This window comes from Halichoerus grypus, chromosome 9 (assembly GCF_964656455.1).
Source record: "Halichoerus grypus chromosome 9, mHalGry1.hap1.1, whole genome shotgun sequence".
Classification (NCBI taxonomy): Eukaryota; Metazoa; Chordata; class Mammalia; order Carnivora; family Phocidae; genus Halichoerus; species Halichoerus grypus.
In genome coordinates this window covers 59,877,141-59,904,738 of record NC_135720.1, presented here as the reverse complement: position 1 = coordinate 59,904,738, position 27,598 = coordinate 59,877,141, and the positions used below count along the sequence as shown (strand labels likewise).

The 27,598-nt window shown below is 36.2% G+C and overlaps 1 protein-coding gene and 1 pseudogene across 8 annotated transcripts; one reads left to right on the top strand and one right to left on the bottom strand.

The window, feature by feature from the left end:
* Nucleotides 1-1,443: 1,443 nt before the first annotated feature.
* PNISR (PNN interacting serine and arginine rich protein) lies at nucleotides 1,444-26,639 on the bottom strand. 8 transcript variants are annotated; one of them, XM_078054954.1, is made up of 14 exons: nucleotides 26,520-26,594; nucleotides 18,103-18,298; nucleotides 16,503-16,582; nucleotides 14,722-14,840; nucleotides 13,106-13,294; nucleotides 11,511-11,734; nucleotides 9,878-10,049; nucleotides 8,371-8,561; nucleotides 6,721-6,858; nucleotides 6,190-6,289; nucleotides 5,405-5,458; nucleotides 4,168-4,338; nucleotides 2,030-3,116; nucleotides 1,444-1,787 (listed from the first exon to the last, which is right to left on the bottom strand). In XM_078054954.1, the coding sequence occupies exons 4-14, from the start codon at nucleotides 14,807-14,809 to the stop codon at nucleotides 1,757-1,759; spliced, it is 2,445 nt and encodes an 814-aa protein (XP_077911080.1). In that variant the 5' UTR covers nucleotides 14,810-14,840; nucleotides 16,503-16,582; nucleotides 18,103-18,298; nucleotides 26,520-26,594; the 3' UTR covers nucleotides 1,444-1,756. The 8 variants fall into 8 exon arrangements, with proteins under 8 accessions (XP_077911080.1, XP_035972632.1, XP_077911081.1 ...); XM_036116739.2 differs by lacking the exon at nucleotides 18,103-18,298 and having other exon boundaries at nucleotides 26,520-26,635; XM_078054955.1 differs by lacking the exon at nucleotides 18,103-18,298 and having other exon boundaries at nucleotides 14,722-14,836; nucleotides 26,520-26,635.
* LOC118551157 (transcription factor BTF3 pseudogene) lies at nucleotides 20,626-21,325 on the top strand (annotated as a pseudogene).
* Nucleotides 26,640-27,598: the final 959 nt, after the last annotated feature.

The window sequence follows — 27,598 nt, the reverse complement described above, 5'->3', positions numbered from 1 at the left end:
ATGACTGTGTTTTAAAAAATACAGATTTCAATGATAAGAAGCTTGCATATTATGGCAGAGTAAATAAAACTGTCAAATATTATTTTTGGCTCTAGTCATTTGTCTTGCCCAAAAATGTGCGTATCATAGCCAACAGAACTTTTCTGTAGAATTTTATTTTGAAAATAGTTTCACCTGAAGATTGATCTAAAAAACATTTTAAGATATGAAAATGTTATACAACTTATCTATTACAAATTAATCTGATAATTCTGCAATTAGGTACATTGTGTTAGCTCACCTACATAAAAAATATTGCACATTTTCATTTTGTCTCCACATGTGACTGATGTCTAAACTATATAGAATTCCAAACTAAAGTTATTCTGTGAATATCAACTTTATAAATATCAGAACTAAATGCACTGTAAAACAACCATTTTGGTAAACATGCATTTATTCACAGTTGATTTATTTCCTCTAGATAAATGCATAACTGCTCAAAATTATTTAAGAACCTATGTAGAGGTACAAGAGCACACTTAACAAATCTATTTCTACCTTCATTTTGAAGAAACACTGATCTTGGCAAAAGTCTGGCTTATTTTAGAATGAACTATTGCTGGTAAGAAGGCATACTTTAAAACTTTTCCGTGACCTGCACCTGCTCTTTTCAAATTAAAATTTAAAAGTATTTGTTTTCAGAGATGTATCTGACTATTGTGGCATAAGTGAATAATCACATAAAAAGACCCTGAAAGCAGTTGAGCATTTAAATGGCTGCAGAGCCTCATTTTACTTGTAAGTTATGACTGCCTTAAATAGCTAGACCACTCACTGATCATAATTGTAAGAAAGTGACAAAACCAGACCATTTTAATGTCATGAAATTGACACAAACCTGCATAATATAGCACTCCTCCACTGAGCTGAGGTCATATTATACTTTAAAAATATAAATAAATATATTGAATTCTGAGTCTTATTTTTGTAATACCCCCAGTGTTTGAAATATGCTTCTAAAACAGAAGTGGATAACTGCAGAATATAGTTCCAGACTTGACTATTAGTGTCAAACACAATTATTCCTTATAAATGACTCTAATGGTGCACTGGCTTGATTGATTCCAGCAATTTCATTGTACAGAAGTAAACCATACTTTATATACAGAGAATATATTACTTGAAAATCCTCAAAATAGGAAGAAAAGTTTAGAAAGCTGTCAAATGTTTCCAAATGAAAAGTAAAGGTCTATTTTTGGCTCTTTTCCACACCCTTAAAGTTGGAATTTGACAAAAATCCATGGGTACAATTTACAAACTTTGACAAACTATTAAGTTAAAACCATTTTCTTTGGGGAAGATGAGAGGAAGTACCTTTAAAACCTGTTATACAAAATTCCAGCTGCCTTTTTATAAAAGTACGTTCCTTAGATTAAAATCATAAAATTAAGGTGCAAGAGGTTAACAAAAATGAACTGAAGAGCTTTATTGACATCACAGTACATTCAAGAATAATTTTAAGAACATTACAGCTGAAAGAGAATGGCATGTTTATAGTCTTATTAAGCACTATTTTTTGAAAAAAATGTAATACAAAGAAATCCTATTAAGTAACTTGGAGCAGCATTTGGAAAAAGTACACCTATTTACAGATTAAAAAAAAAAAAAAGATTCTGGTTTCACCTACACAGCCACAATGTGCCTCTATAATGAGACAAGCCCTTAAAACTCATGGAATTTTTTAAACATCATGGCATTCTTGCCACATCATTCCTCAGCGTTTACGACGGGGAGGGGTTGTTGATCTGAAAAAAAAAAAGGGAAAAGACAAATTTAAAAATAAAAATGTATTTTACACTAAAGAATCTGCAATTTTTAAATAAATATTATTATATAGGATTTCTAAAATTATTTAAGACTATGATCATTTATCAAGTACCAAACTGAGTTTATTAAAGAGAGAGAGAGAAAGGACACTTTCAACTTTGAATAAATTCAGTCAAATTTTTTTTAAAAATCAGACAAAATACTTTAAAAAGTATACTACCTTGATCGGGACTTAGACTTGTGTTTGCGGCTTGCCTTCTTACCAGACCTTTGAGATTTCTCCATGGATCGCGATCGACTATGTTTAGGCTTCTTAGCCTTCTTTTCTTTGCTACTTCCTGGAGATTCAGAACTGCTCCTTCCACTAGAATCAGAGCCTGAATGTTTTTTGCTATCTTTGGTAGTACTTTTCTTACTATCCTGTCTAGAATCATGTCTGATAATTTTAACAGATATAGAACCACTCCTAGAGAATGTTCTTTCACTTTCTCGTTTCCTTTTTAACCTATCATCCTGACTACTGAACTTAAAATCTTTTTCTTCCCTTTTTTGTTTCTCTTTTCTTTTATCTTGTTCACGTTCCCTTTCTTTGTCTTTCTTTTTCCTATCTTTATCTATACTTCGGCTCCTCTCCTTTTTTCTCTCTTGTTCTTTAGCCTCACCTTTATGCTTATGACTGCTCCCACTAAGATTTCCACGTTGATCATCAATTTTACGCCTATCTCGACTCCTACTGCGACTGGACCGATTGGTTCGCCTATCTCTTGAGCGACTTCTACTTCTACGTCTCTCTCGAGAAGGACTCCGATTTCTTCGTCTTTCTCTTTCAATGCTATTTCTATTAGATCTCCTCCTATCTCTAATCTTTACTCTAGCCCTATTGCTCTCTATTTTAATTCTGCGAGAGTAACTTCTACTTCTACTCCGTCTAGCTTTAACTGTTGGAGATCTACTCCTACTATGTCTTTTTTTCCTTTTAGGAGAAGAAGATCGAGAAGAAGTACGACTACTACCTGAGCTAGAACTGTATGAAGAGCTAGAGACAGTACTACTAGTACTACTAGTTCTGCTATTGCTACTGGAACTACCACTACTAGAACTTCCTGATCTACTCCTTCCTTGTTTCTCTTTTTCTTTATGCTCTTTTTTTGGTTCTAAAACTGACGTAGTTTCATTTGGAGTTCTTTTCTTTTCATTAACCACATCACCGTCTGCTTCTCTTGCTTCTAGTAGTGATAAACTATTTTGCTCTTTATGGATAAATTCATTCATCTCTTTTGTAACCCTTTCTGTTTGTTGCTTTTCTTCTGAAACAGAAAAAGACAAAAATACTATGAAAAGTCAAATGTATAAAGAAAAAAACTCCCAAATTACCAAATTTCAAGCTATTAGATGGTAACAGTAAAACAGCATTCTTCAACAGAAATAGGATACAAGCCACATAAGCAATTCAAAATTGTCTAGTGACTACTTTAAAAAAACAGAGATGAACTTAATTTCAATAGTTTGTTAACCCAATATATCAAAAATATTATCATTTCAACATGTAATAAATTTAAAAGAATACTAAGATATTCTGCCTCATAAAATCTTTCAAATCTATTATGTATTTTATACATACTTACAGCATATTTCAATTTAGGGTTAGCTACATTTCAAATGCTCAATAGCTACCATGTAGTTAGCCATGCTCCTGGACAATACAGCAACAGAGTACCAAAGTGTAAAAAGTACATTTGAAGCCATTTGAAAAGATTTCCCTTTTGTCCAATAAGGCAACTTAAAGGTAAGTAAGTAATTTATAGGGAATTTTCAACTGCTAACTCTTAATAATTACCTTCCCAACTGTCCAAGTAGGATTTTTCCAAAAACTTCAAAATACTCTTTCAGTCAGTATTCCTAATATTCCTAATATCATTAAAGAACTACAGTCATATACAATATTTTGCATAAAAAAGCTTCTATTAAGTTCTCTTTTTATTTCCTCAAATATACTAGCTACACATTAAATATCCTAGCAACAAATTACTTTTCAATAGTTTTACAAATTTCAAAAGCCTTTTTCCATTTTGAGAACTTTAGAAAGAAATAAAAATACACTGTATCTTAATTTACAGCTACTGAAATTAACGTCTTGCAAAACAAGACAAAGTTTACCTTTTGTAAACTACATATTTTGAATACTACAATTAATTTTGATAAAAACTACAAATAAGCCAAAACTCTTAGTCTCAGTTACATCACATATTATCCATACTCTAACCTTAATTCTATCCTTGATATTGTTAGGTTGGTTAAAAAAATAAAAAGAAACACAATCAAAACTAGACAAAAATTAAGGGAGTCTAAAAGCTATACCTTCCATCTGTTTATCATGTAATAGCTGCTGTTCTTTTTCTTTTCTCCAAAAAGCTTCCTGTTTTTGCCGGATTCGGTGCCGTAATTCCTCATCATCAGTGTCAGATGACTCAGAGCCTCTGTCACTCCTCTCATCTTCACTGTCTCCTGATCCATAACCACCCAGTCCACCTGTGTGCATAAAGCCCAGTCTATCATATGGAAAAGTTATTCTATACACTAAAAAATTTTTAAGGTCCGAGAAGAAAGCTAATTTCTTTTTTAATTGCCTTTTCTTGGAAGAATATGCTTATTCGGGGTGGGGAGGAGTATAAATTTCAATTCTTAAGGTGTTCATAAATCCCTCCTGAAATTTAACAGAATCTCATTCTTTCTGGAGTATTTCATATATTTCTCACCACAAAGGAACCGTGATAATGATTTTGTTTTACTGTTCACCCTAACCAACAAAACCATTTAACAGGGCAATAACAAAGCCTCACTAAAGCACAGTCAATTCAACTACCAATGATCCTAAAAGTATTTCTAAAATTATTTCATTGTTCAAAGCTCAGAAATCCCAGGTAGAATGCAAAGTACTTTTTCCCTAAAAAAATTAGAATACTGTAATTCTCATTGATCAGAAATGGTATGGTGCTAAAACTACTCCCCACCCTGAAGTGACCTAAATAGTAATCATCACAAAATCACATGGGCATTTGGTTCTACCCATTTCTGTTGGTCCCCACAAAGATCAATTTGATATGATGTGGAAAAGGCATGTTTAAGCTTTTATATACCTGAGAATATACCATGCAAAGAGCAAATTATGAACACATCACTACTATTATACAATGATACTATAAGATAAACTCTTTTCCTCTGTGTTAAAACTCGACTTAACTACAACACAATCTAAATAAAGGTGCTTAAAAGCATTAGTGGATAGGTTCCTCCCTAAAGCATGTATGCAATAGTTTTGAAAGTGAGCTTAAATATTATCACAGCTAAATTATGAACTATTACAATTTGCCCCAATAAACTATGAATTAGTCACATTTACAATGATTTATAATAATCCCTCTGTGAATGCTTTAGTCAAAAAAATAGGCAAACCTTTTAGAGACTGATATAACCCTAAGACCTAGGTTTTATAAACTGAGTAGGAACAGTACAGTTTCAAAACAGAACATGTAGAGAGACAAGGTAAGTGTGAGTTTCCCTTTAAGGCCCTCTCACAAATAAGGAAAACACTTACCGAGTCCAGTGAGGGAAGCCAGTGCACTGGACTGTGCCAGCTGTTTTGCAGGAGCTTTGTATCACATCAACAACAGGAACAACATGTTAACACAAATAGCCACGATTTCATAGTCATGAGAGTCTATGGTATTGTTAAATCTACTACTATTGCTGCTTTTTGGGGAGAGAAGAAACATTAAAAACATAACATTCACTTTAAACCAGTAGCATGTCTGGCCTTGAAATTATAATTCTGAAGTGAGCTGAAATTGGTTTATAATGATGAAAAATGTTGACCAGTACATCAAGTATTTTATTTTTGAGGTATGGTCCATAATTTAATTTTCCTTTCAATATATTTTGTGTTACTAAAAATGGGGGGATGGGTGAATTTCTTGCTTCTGTAAGAACTACAAGTGGTAAACTGTGAAAACTGAAGGTTCATAATTCAATTCATTAGTGAAACTGAACTGTATTAGAAGTTATACACCAATACCATGGTATCTATAAAAAAACAAAATCAGGTGAAATAAATTGAACATCAAGAATTTTTCCACTATACATTTTATAGAACAACAGCATAATTGCTAATTTGTGCTCAGGCAAGCTGGGTAAAAGAAAAATATTTGTATAGTTTTAATATGGTGTCTACAAACCTAACCTTTCCTGGAGAGTTAAAACATGCAAGAAGAAAATATTCAAATATCTGCTAGAATTCAGCAAGGACAACCAAAAAAAGTCCAAAATAGCCACCAAAACCAAAACACTCCCAGAAAAACAAAACCAAGAACACCCACAATATACCTTTCGTTGCTTTCCGGTGTGCATCTTTGGCTACATAATAAATTTCTTCATCTGTGACATCTAGTAGAATTTCGGTCAGAAGCATTTTTGTCAGCAACATCTATGAAAGGGTATTTTATGTGTTTATATATATTTATGTATATTATTTCTAATTTAATTATTATAGTTACTAATACAGTTTGATATTCTCAAAAAATTTAATGGGCAAAGCCATTTTATAAAACATTTTTAAAGAGATCATATCAACCATTCCAAGGAACTGAGTATCTTGAAAATTATTCTAAAATACAAAAACTGGGGTGCCTGGGTGGCTCAGTTGGTTAAGTGTCTGACTCTTGATTTCAGCTCAGGTCATGATCTCAGGGTTGTGAGATCAAGCCCCATGTCGGGCTTCATGCTGGGCGTGGATGGACCCTGCTTAAGATTCTCTCTCCCCCTCGACACCCCTTTTCCCTCTCTAAAAATAAATAAATAAAAATAACAAATTTTTAAAAACCCTGTACATATGTGGTAAGAAATTTAACATTCTACCATTTGATACTCTTTCTCTTCTTCAGTCATCTCTGGTTCACTTTGCTCTTCTTGAGGAACTGGAGATGGACTTCTGGTGACTTTTCCACTACTAGCAGCCTCAACATTTTCAGTGTCTTCATCTTCCTCATCACTATCCTAAACACAAGTAATAGTATGGGTAGCCCAAATTCAGGCTTATAATGTAAAATCATTATTTTACACACTCTATTTTAAAACTCCAAATTAAAAAGACTATGAAACAGATATATAAAAATGAAATTTCTCTCTAAATTACACTTTTATACTACAGACTTCATTTAGTAGTATAAAGTGTTACCTGAAAGGAAATACAAGATTACAAGATAGCTTATGATATTCAATTATTTTAATTACGTCTCAAATTTTTTTCCTTAGTCAATTTTGACTTTATTTTATAAATAACTAGAAATATATCATGCCAAGACTGACTTAATTAATATCCATTATATATGATGGTCCTGAAATGAGCGGCTTGTAAAACTCTAGGTAAGTGGACCACATTTATATTATTCAGTGTAACTTTTAAAACTCTAAGGTATTTACCTAAAATCTTATGACTTAATTTGCTTCTTTTTTGCTATGAAATGCACAGATAAGAAATGAGATGTACTTCAGATGGAAGAAATGCCAGCAGTTTGTTTCTGGCTGTAGGTTTTCAGTCCTACTAAGTAAAAGACAAGGTGATCATTGAAATACTAGTTTGGAAAGACTATTTGAATCAGGGGAAGACTATATGGAACACAAGGCCAAAGGCATTTGGGAAGAGAGGGAAGATAATCTCCAAACAATTTTTTGACACTTAAACCTATTAAATCTGGAAATCCACTATTTCACCTAAAGAGTTAAAAATTACAAAAAAAAAAAAGTGAACTTTAATAGTGGCAGTCTTTTGGTTCTTCTTTGTCTTCAACAAAAACACATCTTTGGCATGGTTCTTTTGTCAAAAGATAAAAGTAACTTATGGTATTTGTGAAATTTAAGCTAAACCAATGTCTGCTTAAATCTAGTTACCCTACTGTCTCCCTGAGATTTATTTCTGAAGCACAAAATGGCCTTCGGAGGCCAACCTATTTCCAGAGTTGCATACTGGCCCATGCTGTGGCTATCATGTCATCTGAGAGCACATTACTGGTAAATAAAAAAATTCCTAACCCACTCAACGCCATCTAAATGATGAAGCTTTAAAGTTAAATTTAACTTTGTTACTTTTAGTGCTCATGTCAGAAACTATTAAAGTTATTACATCCTCTGGTATAAACACACATTTAAATGTTCAAAAAAGGCAGATTTACTCCTCTTTTGCCATTTTAACTTAGTTTTGTCTTATAATCCGCCACTAGGGTATCAGCTGTACTGCAACAAGAAAATAGATTCGTTTCTCAAGGTAAGACCTATCTAGCATCCCACAGAATAATTTCTCTCTGGAAAGAAATGTTTTATAAACTTACTGCCTCTTTTCTCCTTACTCTACCCTCAATAACTACATAAAAACATAATCCTCAAAATACTTACTAAAAGTAATCTCAAGAATATTATACTAATACTTTTCTATAGGCTAAATTAATTTAGTTCAATAATTTTCACATATAAATCACACGGACTTTCATGTTAAGTGATCCTAACACTTACAAATTTACTTCTCTGAGGTAAACGAGGGCCATCTCCTCCTTCAGCATCTTCTGTGGCCTTCTTTTCTTTTTTGGACAATTGTGAACGTTGTTGCTCCATTCTTTCTTTCTCCAACTTCTTCTGCTTTTCGCGTTCCATTTTTTCAAGACCTTCTCGAATCCAAGCTGGAAGAGTCCTGCGTTTTACTGCATCTGTTTCACATGAAAAGAAGTATTTCTAAGTTAAGTAAAAATCATAAATGCATGAGTTCCTTATTCTTGAATTTCTAAAACTTTTTAAGTAAATTAAAGAATCCTGGTGCCACTTGAGTACTTATAACTATTATTCTCCAGTAAGACAGTGGTAAAGCAACCCATTAACCATTATGCTTCTCTTTAAGATCATTTTTAATGACAGCAGTGAATACTGTGTTAATGCTTATAATAAGCCAGGCACTATGAAAGCACATTAAACCATCATCTTGCTTAATTAAAAAAAAAAAAAATCACTATTACTCAATCTCTTTTACAAATAAGAAAACTGAGGCTCATAAAGATTAAGTGATGTGCTCAAAATTAAAGAGACAGTAGTAGTGGGACGCCTGGGTGGCTCAGTTGGTTAAGCGACTGCCTTCGGCTCAGGTCATGATCCTGGAGTCCCGGGATCGAGTCCCGCATCGGGCTCCCTGCCCAGCGGGGAGCCTGCTTCTCCCTCTGACCCTCCCCCTTCTCATGTGCTCTCTCTCTCTCTCTCATTCTCGCTCTCTCAAATAAATAAAATCTTTAAAAAAAGAGACAGTAGTAGTGATGTGGGCTAATTCCAAGCCAAACTCTTACACTACACTGCTTCCTAAAATACGAAAACAGAACAGAGTCAAACCAAAGCATAAGTCTATTTTCACCCTGAGAATTCATCTGAACAAGTATGGTTCCGTAAGTTAAAAAAGTTAGAATCTTCTTAAAATGTCTACTTTGTAATAAAAAGTTAAGACTTGAACATTCTGGTCTATTAAGTGTTCGATTTGAATTTCTAGATATAAAGTAGTGTAAGTTTGTAACTTGTCACTAGGCCTAAGTTATGTTAAAAATTTAAATCTTCTCCCAAAATACTTCTGGAAATTTGAAATAATAAAAGGAAAATGAATCTGACATTAGTGTATCAGATGAATGGAGAGTGGAAAGAGACCAGAGACAGAGAACAACTAACAGGTTTTAAAAGGGGGAACTGTTCATAAACTGGCATATATATCAAATTGTCAACATTGAAAAAATATCAAGATGCTATGGCCATGATAAATTTATAATTTATCACAAAATTTGGAGTTTAAGGTAACAATATTTTTTAAAGAAAATTATTCAGAACTTTTTATATTTTATACCAGTATCCTTTTTGTAACTTAAAGGGTTATGACTATAAAATGATAGGGTTTTAAACTATCAATTCCTAACATATCAGAAGCGTGAGAACAATTTAAGATACATGATCAAGAAATCATGCCAACTGTGGTTCACTAAATTTAAATAGCTACCAATTTGTGGAGGCTCCTGCTTCACAGGAAGTGCAATAGGTGATCTCTGCCGATCCCTGAATGATGACGGCCTTTCTCTTCGATTCTGGGGAGGTGCTGGAGGTCCTGGAGGTCCTGGTTGCCAATAAGGAGGATGAAATCCACCTTGCGGTGGACCAAAAGCAGCCCCATGCTGAAAGAGTATTGCAGTTTATTTTTCTTCACATTAATACAATATACTCTCTGGGATACACGTGTGTTATGAACTGGGACAGTAGAAATCCATGTGTGCAGCAAATCCAAGAATTCCATGGTTCTAATATCCACCGATATTTCTGTAGCCCCAAGAACCTAGGCTTACTCTTCTTAAGAAAGATAAAGATTTTCTGCCTATGTAAATGCAAAGAGCCATCTAAACTTCAGCTAGTACACTATTTCCAAGAAGTATAGGAAAGGATATATATATATATGACCTTTTTCATTCTGAATCCATTTATAAACTAGTCCTTCCACTACCAAGAAATTACATGTCAATTTTTCTGTAACTAGAAAATACAAGAAAAAAATTTTTAAATCAATTCTAAGTTATTTCTTAGGGGAACTTGTTTCTATAATCTTGCAATAAGTATCTATTTTAAACAAAATAAAAGTTATTGAATCATTAAATATTTTTTGCAATTTTGCTATCTTCAGAGGCTTTTCTAAGCCCACTGCCAACAGAGCTCTCTGGCTTGTTAGCATAGGGATCCATCAATAGGGTGTAAGTAGAAGCTCCCTGCCACTACATTTCTTCAAAACCAAACCAAACAAAAACTGTCATATCTGTATGCCAAGTATGAGTATACCACATTTATCTGAATATGTATGAATAAAGATTACTCTCAAGGTGAATACTGGTTACATTTATGTCCATTATTAATCTAATTAGTGAAATAATGTGTGAGTTTTTTCAAACTTCTGAATTATGATCGCTCAGTTTATAAGGTAACAACTGCAATCAGTTATTTCAAAATGATACCTAGTACTGCAGTTTAAAGGTGGACCCTTGGCAGAGCAGTTAGAGAAAATAAAGCCCCACATAATGTTACTATTCCCCATAGAGTTCTATGTCCCTAGGAATGAATTAGATGCTACAAAGGAAATTATGTACAATTCCATTAACATGTCATGTCAGAATGGAAAAAAAAAATGACATCACTAGAAGTCGTAATTCTACATAGCAGAAGGAACTGCATTTAGGAAGATACTCTGTTCTTCATGTATTTTATTCATGTCTTATCCATAATCTATTATTGACAAATAATGTATTCAACTACTGTGCATTTTCTAAACTTTATTCAACATTTAAATATACCATTTTGAAATTATTAGAAAACAAAACATCATATAGCTATTGCACTTACACATTTTTCATTTTCTCCAAACTTTTCCCTAACAATCCTTTATATCATTGTCCTAAGCAAATCAAAAACCAGAAAATAAGAATCTAATGATTTTAATACCCAAAAATTGATAACTTTTCTAAGACATAATATACCCTTATCTGTACAAGACTGAAAAGTGAAACACAGATCTTAGGTACTCTTGATGAGACACTTCCAAAGAATGGATTACGTGCACATCTACAATATTAAAGCAACAAAATATCTTTCACCTGATAGTCAAACTGGTTCACTGGCCCCACTGCAAAATTATCGGGTGGTCCACCAAAGTTGTGATTGTTCTGGTTAAATATATGCCTGTTGTCAGGGGCAAATTCCCCACTGTCCTGACTGTTGCTGTCTTCGGAAGGAGGAACAATGTCCATTGGGCCTGGTGTTGGTGGCATCCATGGCTGATCTGGAGGGGGGTGTGGGGGCTGCTGATGCATTCCCCATTCTATTTAGGATTTAGGCATAAAAACATTCAACAGGGGGTTATAACAAAATCAACACAAATTTTTAAGATCTCAAGAAAGATTTTTCAGCAAAGAAACAGATTTAAAAATTTATGACTTCTTGGTCAAATTCCTCTTGTATATCTTAAAAATAAGCAATTAATTAAACTAATAAATAATTCAAATGAGCTAACTCCACTCTAATTCATATCCTAAACATATAGAAATCAAATGCCTGAAATTATTTTTTTTAATAAATGTAACAAAATCCAAAGCAATTTTCTTGTTGAATTTTTCTATTTCTGTTCAATAACAACACCATAAAAAATAACACCTTGAGATTTTATATATAATTTTTTTCTTCCATGAACACATTTATCCTCACAACATCCCTGTGAGGTAGGGAGAAATCAGGTATTATTTTTGCCAATTTAAGGAGGGGAAACTGAGGCACACAGAGGTAAATCACTTGCCCAGGTCACAAAGAAAGCCAGTAGAATAAAGTTGGGGAGTGGGAATGCCAGGGTGAGTCATTTATGAATTTGAACTTGGGAACCAAAACATTTTCAAACTTGGGGAAATTTGGTGTAGCTTCAAGAAAACTAGAAATAAACTACCTCAGAGTATCAAAGATTAGAATATTCATTATTCTTTTAAAAGTGATATTAGAGGATTATCTCCTGAATTTTCCACTCTTACATTGAGAAACAATAATAAGTATCAACAGGGAAAGGGAGATTAAAACTTCACCATCAGCATACTCAAATGTAAGATTCCTCCATAAATGTTTTGAAGTGACTATTAAAAATAATAACACAAGACATGGAAAACTGAACTAGCATCAAGAAATCTAAATCATACTGTGAAGTAAAAAAGCAAACAAACAAACAAAAAAGTAAAACAGATAAAAACTTATGGAAGATCTTCACTATCTGAAAAAAAAGGGAAGAAAAAGATGGGTGGATGGTAGGGGCAGAGTATATTTGACAGACTAATTTGTCACGTAGTGACACAGTATTTCTTTAATTAGAGACTAGACATATTTTGCTCTGCCAGTGCTGCTTCTGAAAAGGCCAGAGGTTGCAACAGAGAGACATAGAATGCTCTCTTCCCTAGATGCCAAGTGAGGTTTCCAGTGTTCCCAGCCCCTGTCAGCCTAGGAATGAAGAACCAAGAAAAGAATCAAACTGAGTGCCACAATGCTAGCAGATTGAGTACAGAATAACTTTAACCACAAAATTAATGAAACTGCCTATTCTTTAAGGAGCATTAATTTCAAGAAGTCATAAAACTAAGCAAATTAAACAGTTTAATTTAATCCACATTTTATTTTAAAAATAGTCCTAAAATCTGGATAACATGAAACAACAAACCTGGTTGCCACATTCTGTTAAAGTTTGAATCCCCTTGAAAATTCCCATGATTGTTTGGACCAGATTCCATTGTAGACATATCTTGTCCATTTGGCATCATTCCTGGTGGCTGTTCTACCATACTTTGCTGCCCTGAAGCTTCTCTTTGGGCAATCCAAGCTTGAGCCAATGCAGCCCAGTCAATCTGGCCTAACATAATTTAACACAGCAGAATTTAGCATTCAGAATTTAAGAGCTAAAAGGAATAGTGCCTCTATGTAAAACAACCATCTCAGTTATTCCTTACTAGAGATTTTAAATACTACAGAATGTTATGGCTGGAAGGATGCTTAGAAAATAACCCATATCCAGGCTACAAAATAATTTAACAACTCTACAAAAACACTTTTAACTGATTTCTAATATTAACTCATAAGAAATTTATCCCTTGTACCTTAGTTTAGTTAGTCTTTTAAAAGTCTTTTCTTTTTTTTTAACTACTGTAAAAACAAATGATCAAACTCACTTCTTCAAACAGGTCCTACCCAGGCCTACACTGGATCTTAAGACAGGAGAAATACAGTTATCTACCCCTGTTCCTCCTCACCATCACCCTTTTTTACTATGGCTCCCTTCTCTAGTCAAAACACATCTCCTTAGTCATTCTTTACTCGAAATGTATTGCCCTGCTATCTTAAAGGTCCTCTTCCCTTCTCCAATATCTATACATAACATTTTAAAATCTAATATTATAAATAAAGGAAACAAAGTAGAATAAGATGTTTTTTCACATCTCATGAAGATTAAACAGGTATTCTCATACATTTTGGTGGAAACATAAACTGGTATAACCCAGGTGGAGCTGAACTTAAGCAATGTGTATCTAAAACTTTTCAAATCTGCAACAGTGATTTAAGAAACCTAGTTCCTCGATTTTTTTTTTCCTCAGCAAATAACTGGACAAGTAACAATGCAATGACATGTATACAAAATTATGGTAATTATTTTAAAAAGTAAAAAGCTACACCCAATCATCCAAAAGTGATTTATTAAATTACAGTATAGTCCTATAAAAGAATGCTATCTATGTAGGTATTAAAAAAAGAAACAATCAGATTAACCCAATAAAAGCAGGGCAGTGGAAAGGGTCATATCAACGAAACAAAATTGGCCATGAGTTTATAACTATTAAAGCTAAATAATAAATGGGCGCTCCCGATATTCTTTTCTACCTCCATATATGCTTGAAATATTCCAAATGATATATATAGCATACCATCAGTTGACTATGAGCTACATAGAATTGTAAGATTTGGAATTAACAACAGAAGTATGTTTTACTTAAGCAACACATTTAAGGAAGATTTTTCTCTTTCTTTAGAAAAACAAGAACTAAATCAGTTTTGAAAATGTAAAATATTCATAAAGCTTTCTACTCTTTGGGGAAGTCCTCCAAAGAGAAATCCATTCCCTAATATGTATCCTATAGCTATATTATTTATGAGAAAAGATAAAATTTTGTTCATAAAATGCTCCAATAAATCAATCCCAATTCCATTTCCCTTAATCCCATCGCCTATCTCCCACTCATCTCTATCTCCCCTTCCACAACTTCCAAATTCAATTTGTTTCCTTACTTGGATCCTGCTGGTGCTGGAATGACTGCATCCACTGTTGCTGGTTCAAGGGCCATTGCTGCCAAGGCTGTCCTCCTTGATCCCACATCCTGCCTTTTAAAATATATTTGATTTTCTACCTTTAACAAAATAAACAGTTAAAAAATGAGAATGAGAGTTCTTGAATTTTAAAAGCTCACACATCAAAAATTATCATAGGATGATACAGTTATGTGATTAGAGCTCTAAAATTCTGGTCAACAGGCTGCCAGAGGCTACTGAAATTTTTAGGTTGGCAAGCAAGAGTATAAAATTTCATGTTAATGGTGGTGTCAGAGCTTGATAGCAAGCATAGCTCTAATCAATTTAGCTCAAAAAGATGGGGGAAAAAATCTATTTTTTTCCAATACAGATCTCTGAAAATATAGTTATCTTAAAGATTATAAGGAAAAAAGTGATTTAGTCTCTCCCCAACCAAGACTCCCTACAAAGGGTAACCAAACAACAGTTCCAGCTGAGGAAGGAAAACTCATCCTTACAAATAATTACAGCTAACAAATGCAGAAGTAGAATAGAATTAGAATGATGATGATGAATGAAATTATGAAACAACTGATTCAGGAAATCTTAAAAGTTGATAGAAAATCAAATTCAAAGGTTGCTGAAATATCACCCCTACAAGACTATCAGGAGTCTCCTCCTGGATATATTATGTCCCCAGAATCACTATGAATATTTTCACCAAATATGTCTAACTGAATCCATTTGAGCTTTTGGATCTCACTTCCAGGATAAGGATAAAGAAATTACAACGAACAAAAGAATGACATAAACTGTATCAAAAGAAACAATCAGACAAATCCAGAAGGTGAGACAGTCTACAAGACCAAGTTTCTTAACATGTAAATAGCATGGAAAACAAAGGGAGAGAGAATATATGTTAGTAACTACTCAATCTAGGTGATAGGTGTGGAGGAGGGGTTTCATCACACTAGTCTACTTTTCTCTAAATTACTTAGAAAACTTTCATAATAAAAAGTTTAAAATTCCTACAAGTCTAGTATATTTGTACGTTATCCAACACTGATACACAACCCTGTTCAAGAACCAATGACAGACATGGTAAGTAGGGTATGTTTCTTCATTTTTAGCATAGAGCAGGCATTAAATAAATTTTTACTAAATGAATCTTTTTAGACGGACCCTTTCCTCTATTCTAAAAACAAGACAAAAGCAAGGCTCAGCACTGCAGGATCACAAAAAATAAAAAAGCCAGATTAATAAGGAAGTAAGAAATACCCACTCAAATAGGACAACTGGCTGTTAAATTCAGTCTCTTAAGAGTTTGCAGCTCTAGTCTTTGCAGCATTCACAGAATGTTACAGAGTTCTATCAATGGCAGATCCTGACCTTTCAACTGAAGAACACTGTAAATTAGGAAAGATGCATTCCTTTGTTACCTTGACTTTCTTAATAGTCAAGTGCACTTGACTTCTAGTTACGCTAATACAGTCTACTATAATGGCATCATTGGAATATGGCAAAATAGAAACTAAGCAGCACCACACATAAGACCAATGACTGGACTGGGTATCAGTTCCAAGCTACATATGCTGCTGCTTCTAATCTCTCTTCAGATTTTCTTTCTTCTCTCCTTTTTCCCCTCTCCTCTTTTTCAATTATGCCTTTAAACACTTTAAAAGCTAAATGACTTACTAGAACCCTTCATAACTTTAATTAAAAGGTAACAATTAACAAAAGAGGAACACCCAGAAGAAATACCAACTGCTATTTTGACTGACCTCAGAGGTTCACCTTCTGTTTAAAATTTAGGTTGATTCAGACTACAGCTTGGAAGCATAGCAGCAAGATTACTTATGCCCTGAGGGGGGGAAAGAAAAATAGTATATGTTTACTCTTAGATTATGAAGAGTTACTAGAATAAAAATAAATTCTAGAGATGCAACATCAAAGTGTGATCATCTCCAAATTAATCTGGAGCTTTTTCTTCCATTAACTTTATAATGAGAAACTATTTACCATTATAAAGTTAAGGGAAATTGGTACATCACAAATAAGAAAGCAAAACTTAACATTTTTTTCCTCTCAAAATATCTTTTTATCTACTGGAAGAACTCATTAATACAAAATAATGTCAAACAATTTAGGTACTGTCATACATGCTGAGAAAAAAGGAACAACAAACATTTGAAAAGACGATCTCATCCACCTGGTATTAACTTAAATGGCACAAAGAAGTAATAAAATGCTTTAATTTAGATTTTTCTATAAAATTCTGATTTTAAAAATTAACACCAGCAAGGTGAAAACAACTTGTCCCTCGAACGTTTGCATTTTATTCCCATTAGATCAACAGCTTTTAAAAGTTGATAGAAAGACAAATGTATTCTTTTTATCTTCCAGCTTCTTGCACACAGCAGTCACTAAATACCAACTGAGAAAATGAACTGTCTCTGGCTCCTTCTATTTACTTTTAAAGGTTATCGATAAGGAAATGGTTGTATTTATGAGATCCAAAAAGCTGGTGTAAGCATGGTTTGCTGTGTTTTCCAAAGCTCTAATTGTATATCAGAACTCAATGTATGGATTTTTCTGTCATAGGTTATAAACTCATACAATGTAGGCATTATAACTAGCTCTATACAGTGCCTCCTAGAGTTGCAAAGAAATGTGCATTCAGTAAAACCACGTTAATGATGAAAATGATGTGTACTGGGGCGCCTGGGTGGCTCAGTCATTAAGCGTCTACCTTCAGCTCAGGTCATGATCCCAGGGTCCTGGGATTGAGCCCCGCATCGGGCTCCCTGCTCTGCAGGAAGCCTGCTTCTCCCTCTCCCACTCTCCCCGCTTGTGTTCCCTCTCTCGCTGTCTGTGTCAAATAAATAAAATCTTAAAAAAAAAAAAAAAAAAAGAAAATTATGTGTACTTACTCCCTACCATAATTTCCAATACAGATTTACTTCTCTAAAAATCACTCCAAAGTTACTTTCACTTACTCATGTTTAATGGTTGTCATGAACAACTTGTTCAGTTCTCCTTTTTAGTTTCTGACCATCACCTGTAACCTGGACTTCAGGCACAAGCTCTGGTTGATGATGCCTACCTAAACCATTCACTAGCTGTATGAACATGGGCAAATTAACCACTCTCTAATTCTCCGTTTTCTCATCTGTAAAACAGAGGACATAGTGTCTACTTCATAGAGTTCTTGTGAGGATTAAATGAGAAACATATGAAAACTCAGCAAAAGAACCTTCAAAAAGTAGTGCTTAATATCACCACAAAGACTTTCTCAGTTTGATAGCACTCCTCAAGTTTACAAATGGGCTGGGGGGGGGGGAGCGTGGGGTTGGTAATCAAGCCAAGCCATTTTTACTCAACTCTTTTTTCTTCTTTAAAAGCAATTTGAGACTTGGGGCGCCTGGGTGGCTCAGTCGTTAAGCATCTGCCTTCGGCTCAGGTCATGATCCCAGGGTCCTGGGATCGAGCCCCACATCGGGCTCTCTGCTCAGCGGGGAGCCTGCTTCTCCCTCTCCCACTCCCCCTGCTTGTGTTCCCTCTCTTGCTGTGTTTCTCTCTGTCAAATAAATAAATAAAATTTAAAAAAAAAAAAAAAAATCTTTAAAAAAAAATAAAAAAAATAAAAAATAAAAGCAATTTGAGACTTAACCAGATTTCATTTTATCTTTGGAAAAATATCTTCCTGTCCCTACCTTTCACAAGATCATAAATTGAAGCTTTTATTATTTAAAAATAAAAGAAGAAACTTCAAAAGTTTTCCTATGCTCAATAAGTTTTTACTTGCATATTTTCAACAGACTTATTTGTATTACTTGTAGCCATTTTTGTTTGTTGAAACCAGTCACTTCTACTTTTACTATGTTTTCCAAGGCTTCTTAACCCCAAGTTTTTATGGAAGCTACTATTCATATACAGTGTTTAATACACTTAGGCTGAGAAAAATACGAAAAGAGATGCAAAATTGTGAGAAACAGAATGGAATAAAAACATAGCAAAGAAGGTGACAGTAAAAGTCAAAGAAGAAGTTAGGAGGTATTTAATAAAATGCTTCAATTAAGTCTGCAGTTGAGAAACTTGACTTGGCCACAGAGGATGAGTGTTGAATGAGGGAGTAGGTAAAATACCCAATAGTCTTTTGTGGAGACAATTTAGCGTTACCGTATTTTAGCAAAATTGTAAATGCACATCCCTCTGAACTAGCAATTCCACTTAAAGAACTTAAACCATAGAGGAGTATACTCACCAGATTACCCAAAAACCTGCAACATGTTTATAACTGGGAACATCTGCTTTTAAGGTCACTTTTAAGGCAGAGATAAAAGTGAACCATACAGTCGATTGTTATTCAGCCATTACAATGAGTTAGATGGACTTTCATATAAAAGTCTTCTAAACTGCCTTAAGAAGTGAAAAAAACTAGGGTGCCTGGGTGGTTCAGTCATTAAGCATCTGCCTTCAGCTCAGATCATGGATCCCAGGGTCCTGGGATCAAGCCCCGCATCAGGCTCCCTGCTTGGCGGGAAGCCTGCTTCTCTCTCCCCCACTCCCCCTCATGTTCCCTCTCTCGCTGTGTCTGTCAAATAAATAAATAAAATCTTTTAAAAAAGTGTGATACACTATGAATAATGATCCCACTTGAGATTTTTTTCTTATTAGGAATGCAATTTAGGGGCACCTGGGTGGCTCAGTCAGTTGGGCATCTGCTTTCGGCTCAGGTCATGGTCCCAGGACCCTGGGATCCAGCCCCGCGTTGGGCTCCCTGCTCAGCAGGGAGCCTGCTTCTCCCTCTCCCTCACCCCTGCTTGTGCTCTCTCTGTGTCAGATAAATAAATAAAATCTTAAAAAAAAAAAATGCAATTTAGGGGTGCCTGGATGGCTCAGTCAGTTAAGCGTCTGCCTTTGGCAGGGTCCTGGGAGCAAGCCCAGCGTCAGGCTCCCAGCTCATCAGAGAGCCTCCCTCTCCCTCTACTGCTCCCCCTGCTTGTTCTCTAATAAATAAATAAAATCTTTAAAAAAAAAAAAAAGAATGCAATTTAGGGGCGCCTGGATGGCGCAGTCACTTCTGACTCTTGGTTTCTGCTCAGGTCATTATCTCAGGGTTCTGGGATCAAGCCCCATGTGAGGCTCCACGCTCAGTGCAGTCTGCTTAAGATTCTCTCTCCATCTGCCCCTCCCTGCCCCCCCCACTCTCTCTCTCTAATAAATAAATCTTAAAAAAAAAAAAAAAGAATGCAATTTAGTATAGAAAATTCCTAAAATTACAAAAAAAGTTTAAAAACTGGTAAGCTCTAGGAAGTAAAAACAGAGATCAGGAAATGTTAATTATTTTATATCTTTGTATTCTTTGAATGATTTTACCATGAGTATTTTTATTTTTTTTAAAAGATCTTTTTGAGAGAGAGAGCGAGAGCAAGCAGGAGAGAACAGAGGGAGCGGGACAAGCAGACTCTGCGTTGAGGGCAGAGCCTGATGTGGGGCTCAATCCCATACGCCTGAGACCATGACCAGCCAAAACCAAGAGTTGGATGCTTAATTGACTGAACCACCCAGATGCCCCATGAGTGTGTCTTTTTATTTTTTTTTTTTAAAGATTTTTATTTGTCAGAGAGAGAGAGCACACAAGCAGGTGGAGAGGCAGGCAAAGGGAGAAGCAGGATCCCCAGTGAGCAAGGAGCCCAATGTGGGACTCGATCCCAGGACCCTGGGATTATGACCTGAGCCAAAGGCAGATGCTTAACCGACTGAGCCACCCAGGTGGTGTCCCAAGTGTGTATTTTTAAAAAATAAGTCTAGAGGCAGTGTGCACCTAATCTCAGCTGGTCCGCCCGAGACCCCAAGTGCCAACCCTATTCCCCCGTGCAGTCCCATTTCCACTCCAACAAGATGAAAGAAACTATCATGAACCAGGAGAAACTCGCCAAACTGCAAGCACAAGTGCGCACTGGTGGGAAAGGAACTGCTCGCCGAAAGAAGAAGGTGGTTCATAGAACGGCTACAGCAGATGATAAAAAATTTCAGTTCTCCTTAAAGAAGTTAGGGGTAAACAATATCTCTGGTATTGAAGAAGTGAATATGTTCACAAACCAAGGAACAGTGATCCACTTTAACAACCCCGAAGTTCAGGCATCACTGGCAGCGAACACTTTCACCATTACAGGCCATGCTGAGACAAAGCAGCTGACAGAAATGCTACCCAGTATCTTAAACCAACTTGGTGCAGACAGTCTGACTAGTTTAAGAAGACTGGCTGAAGCTCTGCCCAAACAATCTGTGGATGGAAAAGCACCACTTGCTACCAGAGAGGATGATGATGATGAAGTTCCAGATCTTGTGAAGAATTTTGATGAAGCTTCCAAGAATGAAGCAAACTGAATTGAGTCAACTTCTGAAGAACATAAAACTTGAAGAAGTTACTGGGAGCTACTATTTTACATTATGACTGCTTTTTAAAATTTTGTTCGTGGATCCGATAAAATCTAGATCTCTAATATTTTTAAGCCCAAGCCCCTTGGACACTGCAGCTCTTTTCAGTTTTTGCTTATACACAATTCATTCTTTGCAGCTAATTAAGCTGAAGAAGCCTGGGAATAAAGTTTGAAACAAGGTTAATAAAGTTCTTTGCCTAGGAGAAAAAAAAAAAAGTCTAGGGGCGCCTAGGTGGCTCAGTCGTTAAGCGTCTGCCTTCGGCTCAGGTCATGATCCCAGGGTCCTGGGATCGAGCCCCGCCATCGGGCTCCCTGCTCCGCGGGAAGCCAGCTTCTCCCTCGCCCACTCCCCCTGCTTGTGTTCCCTCTCTCGCTGTGTCTCTGTCAAGTAAATAAAATCTTTAAAAAAAAATAAAAAAATAAATAAATAAAAATAAGTCTATAGATCTTTAAAGAATCAAAGGAAGCTGATCAGCACAGTCATTGATACAGGCAATAAACATCACACAAGTAATATAACCATGAGACTTTGGACAAATTAGGTGACCTCTGTCTCATTTTCTTATGAAGGATTTGGAGTAAATTTCTATAATCTAGTCCAAAAAGGGTATCTCTGGTCATGAGAATAAAATATAGAGTTATACTGAATTTTGTAAAGGAACAGATTTTAAGAAAAGACTTAGTATACTCAAATATTTAATATAAACTTTTATATGTTTCAGCATTTAGCACAATGCTTGATAAAGGATTTCATCAATTAATTCTTGATTAAAGAACATGACTGATTATACGTGATTTGATAGAAAGGATTCAGAAACCCCACACTTTCTTCATCTTCACCATATAATCTTCTTTACTAATAAACATAACTGCAAAATCTGGAAAACAGGAATATGAAGGCACATATGGCAATAATAAAAAAATTTATCTTGTAATTTCAGTATTTTTCAATGAAATAACAGCCCTATATCCTAACAGCCTTGTAGCTTTAAAACTGACATTTAAACATTGGTTTAATAATGACTTAGAAAATACTGATAACTGTGAGTGATACGTACATTAGGGTTCACTACACTCTACTTTTGCACTGTTTGAAAATTTCCATAATAAGTTAAAGATGATGCAGTATACAGTTATAGAGACTTACAATGAATTTTCATTTTTTTTTCTTTCCCCAAACAAGATCTTCTTTAGGGCAGAGTCTTATAATTATTTGAATTCTCCATGGTGCTTTGCCCATATTAAGTAGTGAAATACTTTACTCTTCACTAAAATTTATCAACAAGTAAGTACACTAATATTCAATGAAGAAAGTAACATTACTGCTATTCTGATTTTATAACATCAAAAATCAACTCCAAGTTATTTGTCCTTCCTTTAGCCTTAATTTTAAAGATCTCAGGCTCAACTCAAATTTGGAAAATTTGATTATAGATCAGCCAGGCTGGAAGCCTTTTCCTTTATGGGATTAAATTAACTGCTATTTCCTTGGAAACAACTGGGATTTAGGAAAAATTGAAAGACCAATAACCACGGTTTGCATCCGATCATCCAAGTTATCACATATGGCTGGAAAAATCTAGTTTCTGACTATGACCAGTGTTATGGATTGAACTGTGTCCCCTTAAAAAAGGTATGTTTAAGTCCTAGCCACACTCCCATAAACTATGAATGTGACCTTATCTGGAAATAGGGTCTCTGCAGATGTATTCAAGATGTGAGGTCACACTGGATTAATGTAGGTCCTAATCCAATGATTGGTGTTTTTATTAGAGACACAGACACACACAGGGAGAACACCATTATGACCACAGAAGCAGAGACTGGAGTGACGTGTCTACAGCCAAGGAAAACCAAGGACTGCTGGGAACCACCAGGCGCTAGAAGGAGACAAAGGGGCAAGGAAGGATCTTCCTCTAAAACAGGGGTGGGGAGTTGGGAGTGGAGCAAGCATGGCCCTGCAGAAACCTTTATTTCAGACTTCTGGCCCAGAGAACTGTGAAAGAATAAATTTCTGTTGTTTTAGGCCACTCAGTTTGTGGTAATTTGTTATAGTATCCCTAAGAAACTAACACAATGAGAAATGATCATCATTTATCTTATCATTTCTTAGATGACTCTGTATTAAAATATTGCTCTGGGGTTCTTTTTTTTTTTTTTTTAAAGATTTTATTTATTTGGGAGACATAATGAGAGAGAGAGAGCGAGCATGAGAGGCGGGAGGGTCAGAGGGAGAGGAGCCTGATGCAGGACTCGATCCTGGAACTCCAAGACCTGAGCCGAAGGCAGTTGCTTAACCAACTGAGCCACCCAGGCGCCCTGCTCTGGGGTTCTTAAAATTACTTGTTTAAATGACAATCATTAATATTTGCAAAAGTCCTCTCATAAACCGAGAAAGATGAATGAGGATGAAAATGTAGTGTTTTGTTTTAAAGCATTTAGCATCAAAAAAATAAGGGGCACTTGGGTGGCTCAGTCGGTTAAGCATCAACTCTTGATCTCAGCTTAGGTCATGATCACAGGGTTGTGAGATGGAGCCCCGCATCAGGGTCCACACTGGAGGGCATGGAGCCTACTTAAGATTCTCTCCCTCTTCCTCTGCCCCTCCTCTCCTTGTGTGTGTGTGGGGGGGGGGGCATGCGTGCATGTGCATGCACTCGCCCTCTCTCTAAAAAAAAAATAAATAAAGCACTTAAGCATTAACTGCAAAATCAGAGATACAGAAACACATCTATGCTTTGATCCATATGGTGAAATGTTTCTCACATCACATACACAGTTTAAAAACCACAAAATGCAACAAACTTCTTCTCCCCTGCCATTTCAACCCTACATACCAGCTGACTGACCTCAAAGTCAAAAGGAATTAATTTGTTCAATTCAGGTTAGGTGGAAATGGCCCCAGTAAAGGCTAACCTTATAATCATGTGAAATGTAGTAAAAAAAAAAAAAAAACAAAAACTTTTGCTACTTGATGGGACACAAATTTTAGTATATATTTAAATACTTTGCAGCTTGTAGATCAGAAGAGGCACTCAAAAAACACTGGAGAATTGGATAGTTTGGATACAGATACAAAAAAAAGTAATAATTGAAAAATAAATGTATGGAGAGCAAGCGAGCCTAAAGGAAACAACACCCCAGTAGCAGAAAGCACACATATCTTGGTTCTAATACCACTCTCCAATAAAAGGAATCAGAATCCTTAGAGAAATAACTGATTCTTCAGACTGAGATAAAAAAATATACAGAAAGTCTGGAGCATCTTATAGTGCCAAGAAGTGCTAAAAAAAATTTTTTTTAATTAAAAAATTAAAAGGATGGGGGCATTTCACTGTAGACAACTGAAAGAGCTCCCAATGTCCAAAGCTGGAACAATTTGAGCAACAAAATAAAGTTAACATTGGCTTATAACACAAATTATACATAAATATCTCATGTGTCCATACTGATATAAATAAATGATTAAGTAAATTGGCAGGGACAGACAAATCTCCCATGCAGAGGAATTCCAAATAAATTATGTAGATACTCCACCCTAAAGGAGGGAGAACATAACTCTCTAATCCTCAAATGTAGACTGTGCAAAAGGACTTCCTTCCAATGAGTACAGTATGGAAAGGAGGAGGTGGATAGAAAAGAGTAATCTTACAGTGGAGAAACTTGACAAACACTACTTTAAGGAGGTGATCAAGGTCAATACCAACGTGATAAATCACATTCATATTACATACCCTTGATAGGATATTCTGAAAAAGGCACTGCTCCTCTGCAATCTTCCTCTCCAAAACCCCTACTGCCAGTCTTACCATGAGAAAAACATCAAATTCCAGTAGGAGGGCACGCTACAATACACCTGACCAGTAATCCTCAAAACTGTCAAGGTCACTGTATTAAGTTTGCTAGGGCTGCCATAACAAACTACCACACACTGGGTAGCTTAAAGAACAGAAATTTATTTCCTCATAGTTCTAGAGGCTAGAAGTCCAAGATTGAACTTGGACAGCAGGGTTGGTTTCATTTGAAGGCCTCGCTCTTTGACTTATAGATTGCTGTCTTCTACATCTTTATATGGTCTCCCCTCTGTGTCCTAATCTCTTCTTATAAGGACACCAGTCATAAGGGATTAGGGCCTACCATAATGACTTCATTTTACTTCTTTAAAGACCCTATCTCCACATATGGCTACTTCTGAGGTACTGACTTCAACATATGAATTTTGGAGGGACACAATTCAGCCTGTAACAGTCATCAAAAACTAAGAAAGCGTGAAAACTGTCACAACCAAAAGAAAGCTAAGGACACACGACAACTTAACATCTATCCTAAATGGAATCCTGGGACAGAAAAAAACATTAGGTTAAAACTCAGGATATACGAACAAACTACAGACTTTAGTTAATAATAATTTGTCAATATTAGTCATTAATTGTAACAGATATATCATACTGACCTATACTAATAATAAACTGTGTGTGTGTAAGGCGGGGGTGTTTATATGGGAACTCTGTACCATCTGCTCCATTTTTCTGTAAATCTAAAACGGTTTTTAAAAATAAAGTCTATTAATAATTTTTTAAAAAATATAGTCTCATGAACATCTTCAAAGAACCGGTTTACTGTTACTATCCCTATAGCCCCACGATAGTCCTACAAGTGACTCTTTGGTGTTCAAGTTTGTTTTCACTTTTGCTTAGCTGCACTCAAGTCACAAATTCCAAGTTTATTTTGCTCTTCTATGAATTAGCCATCAACAATCAAAACCTGTCGAACGCCCATGATGTTCAGATAACAATATTTACCACAAGATAACACAACTGAAATGTTGGATATACTCTTCCCTCGTGAACCTTAACACATAATGTCCATCACTGGATAAAAACACAAAATTACAAACTAGGGAACCTAATTGTAGTTAACAGGACGCATTTGCCCTTGGCTGCGCCTGCGTAGTCGAACTGCACAGCGCAAAAGGTCCAGGTCCGGCCCCCGCCTCCTCGGCCCCCTAGCACCCCCTCCCCATAAGGGGGTTCCCACTGCGCACGCGCAGTGCTTAACGGCCGGTCAGGAGCCCAACAATTAGTCCCTTCTCACCCGAGAGAAAACTCTCATAGTTAAGAGGAAGGGGTCGTGAGCATTCTCGTTAATAACAGCATTTCCTTTTCACTGAGAGCACAGCTCTGACTCACCAAGTCGGGCGGACACCGCCGCTTTAAGGAGATGAGGTTCCAGCGGTCGCGCCAAGCAGCGTACGCAGCCTACGTGTTTAAGTTATGCTAGCTTCGCCACAGAAACCAAGAAGGCTGTAATGGCCTGCGAAGTCCCCACGCGTAATTGTTCTCCACCACTTACCCACTCTGGTTCCGGAACACCGTTGTCGCCACCGTTCCTGCAATACCTCTCCAAACCTTTCGATGCTTCCACTTCTTCACGAACAAGACAAGATGGCGCCCGATTGGTTGCACCCGGAAGTGAATAATAATAACATCCGCTTGTCATCTGAAGCCATATTGTCCCCTGGCCTGGTCTTTGAGCACGTGACTATACCCAGTTAACTTGTCTCGATGCCATTTTTGTTTTGGGCAAAGCCCCCGGCACTTCGTAGTCAACACCGTGCAAGTGTCTGAACATTCCTGTAGGGTACCTTTTGAGTCATGCTGAACCCGTTTTCATCTTTACAATAGCCAGAAAGCCAGGAGCTTAAGTGTTCAGTACAAAACGCCCTCAATTTTTTTTTTTTTTTTTTTACTTTAGCAACGTGATCCTCCTTCAACGGGAAGTATGTTCCCCGCCAGGAACGTTTTCGCTTCGGAAAAGGGGGGCTGAATTCGCGGCGCTACTTTCAGACTACGGAGAGGCGTGAGGGTCAAACTGAACCAACTCCGGCGGGCTGCTCGGTACGCCCAGAGCGGCATTTTTCTCGTCGGAACTTCTGGAGGACTCCAGGCTTGGGTCTTACAGAGCGTTGCTGACGGCTACGGCGAACGTTAGTGAAATGGCCAGGCTAGATGGTAGCGTCTGCAGAGACCTTAACTGAACCCGCGGCGATTGCTCTCTTTGTTAACCTCAAAACATCGCGCCCCCTTCCGGCGATATTTGCTCAGCTCTACGTCACCCAGTTAGTCCCGATATTTCGTTCTTTACCCGTGACCCTTACGGAAAAGTGGGGAAATCAGTTTCTGTCCTGTTACTCCTGTCTCTCGACTACAAGATGGCCTCCCGAAAGGGTTTATGCAATGCAATGCTTCGCATAGAATACTTCGATTGCCCGCTGTTTTAATATGAACATTAAAATATCAAAGGTATCTATTTCCAGGCTAGGAGCTACAAGTTACAAGGAAAACAAAATTTTTACGAAGATACGGTATTTATTTCTCAACTAAATCTTGGAAAGTGCCTTTCTAGAGAGTAACATGAAACTTTTGCGTGAC

Coding starts and splice junctions, on each gene's coding strand:
- PNISR (XM_036116741.2), bottom strand. CDS start 14,809: ATGTGGGATCAAGGAGGACAGCCTTGGCAGCAATGGCCCTTGAACCAG. Junction 10,050..11,510: donor TGAACCAGTTTGACTATCAG/GTGAAAGATATT, acceptor ATACTCTTTCAG/CATGGGGCTGCTTTTGGTCC. Junction 4,339..5,404: donor GGCTTCCCTCACTGGACTCG/GTAAGTGTTTTC, acceptor TTATGCACACAG/GTGGACTGGGTGGTTATGGA.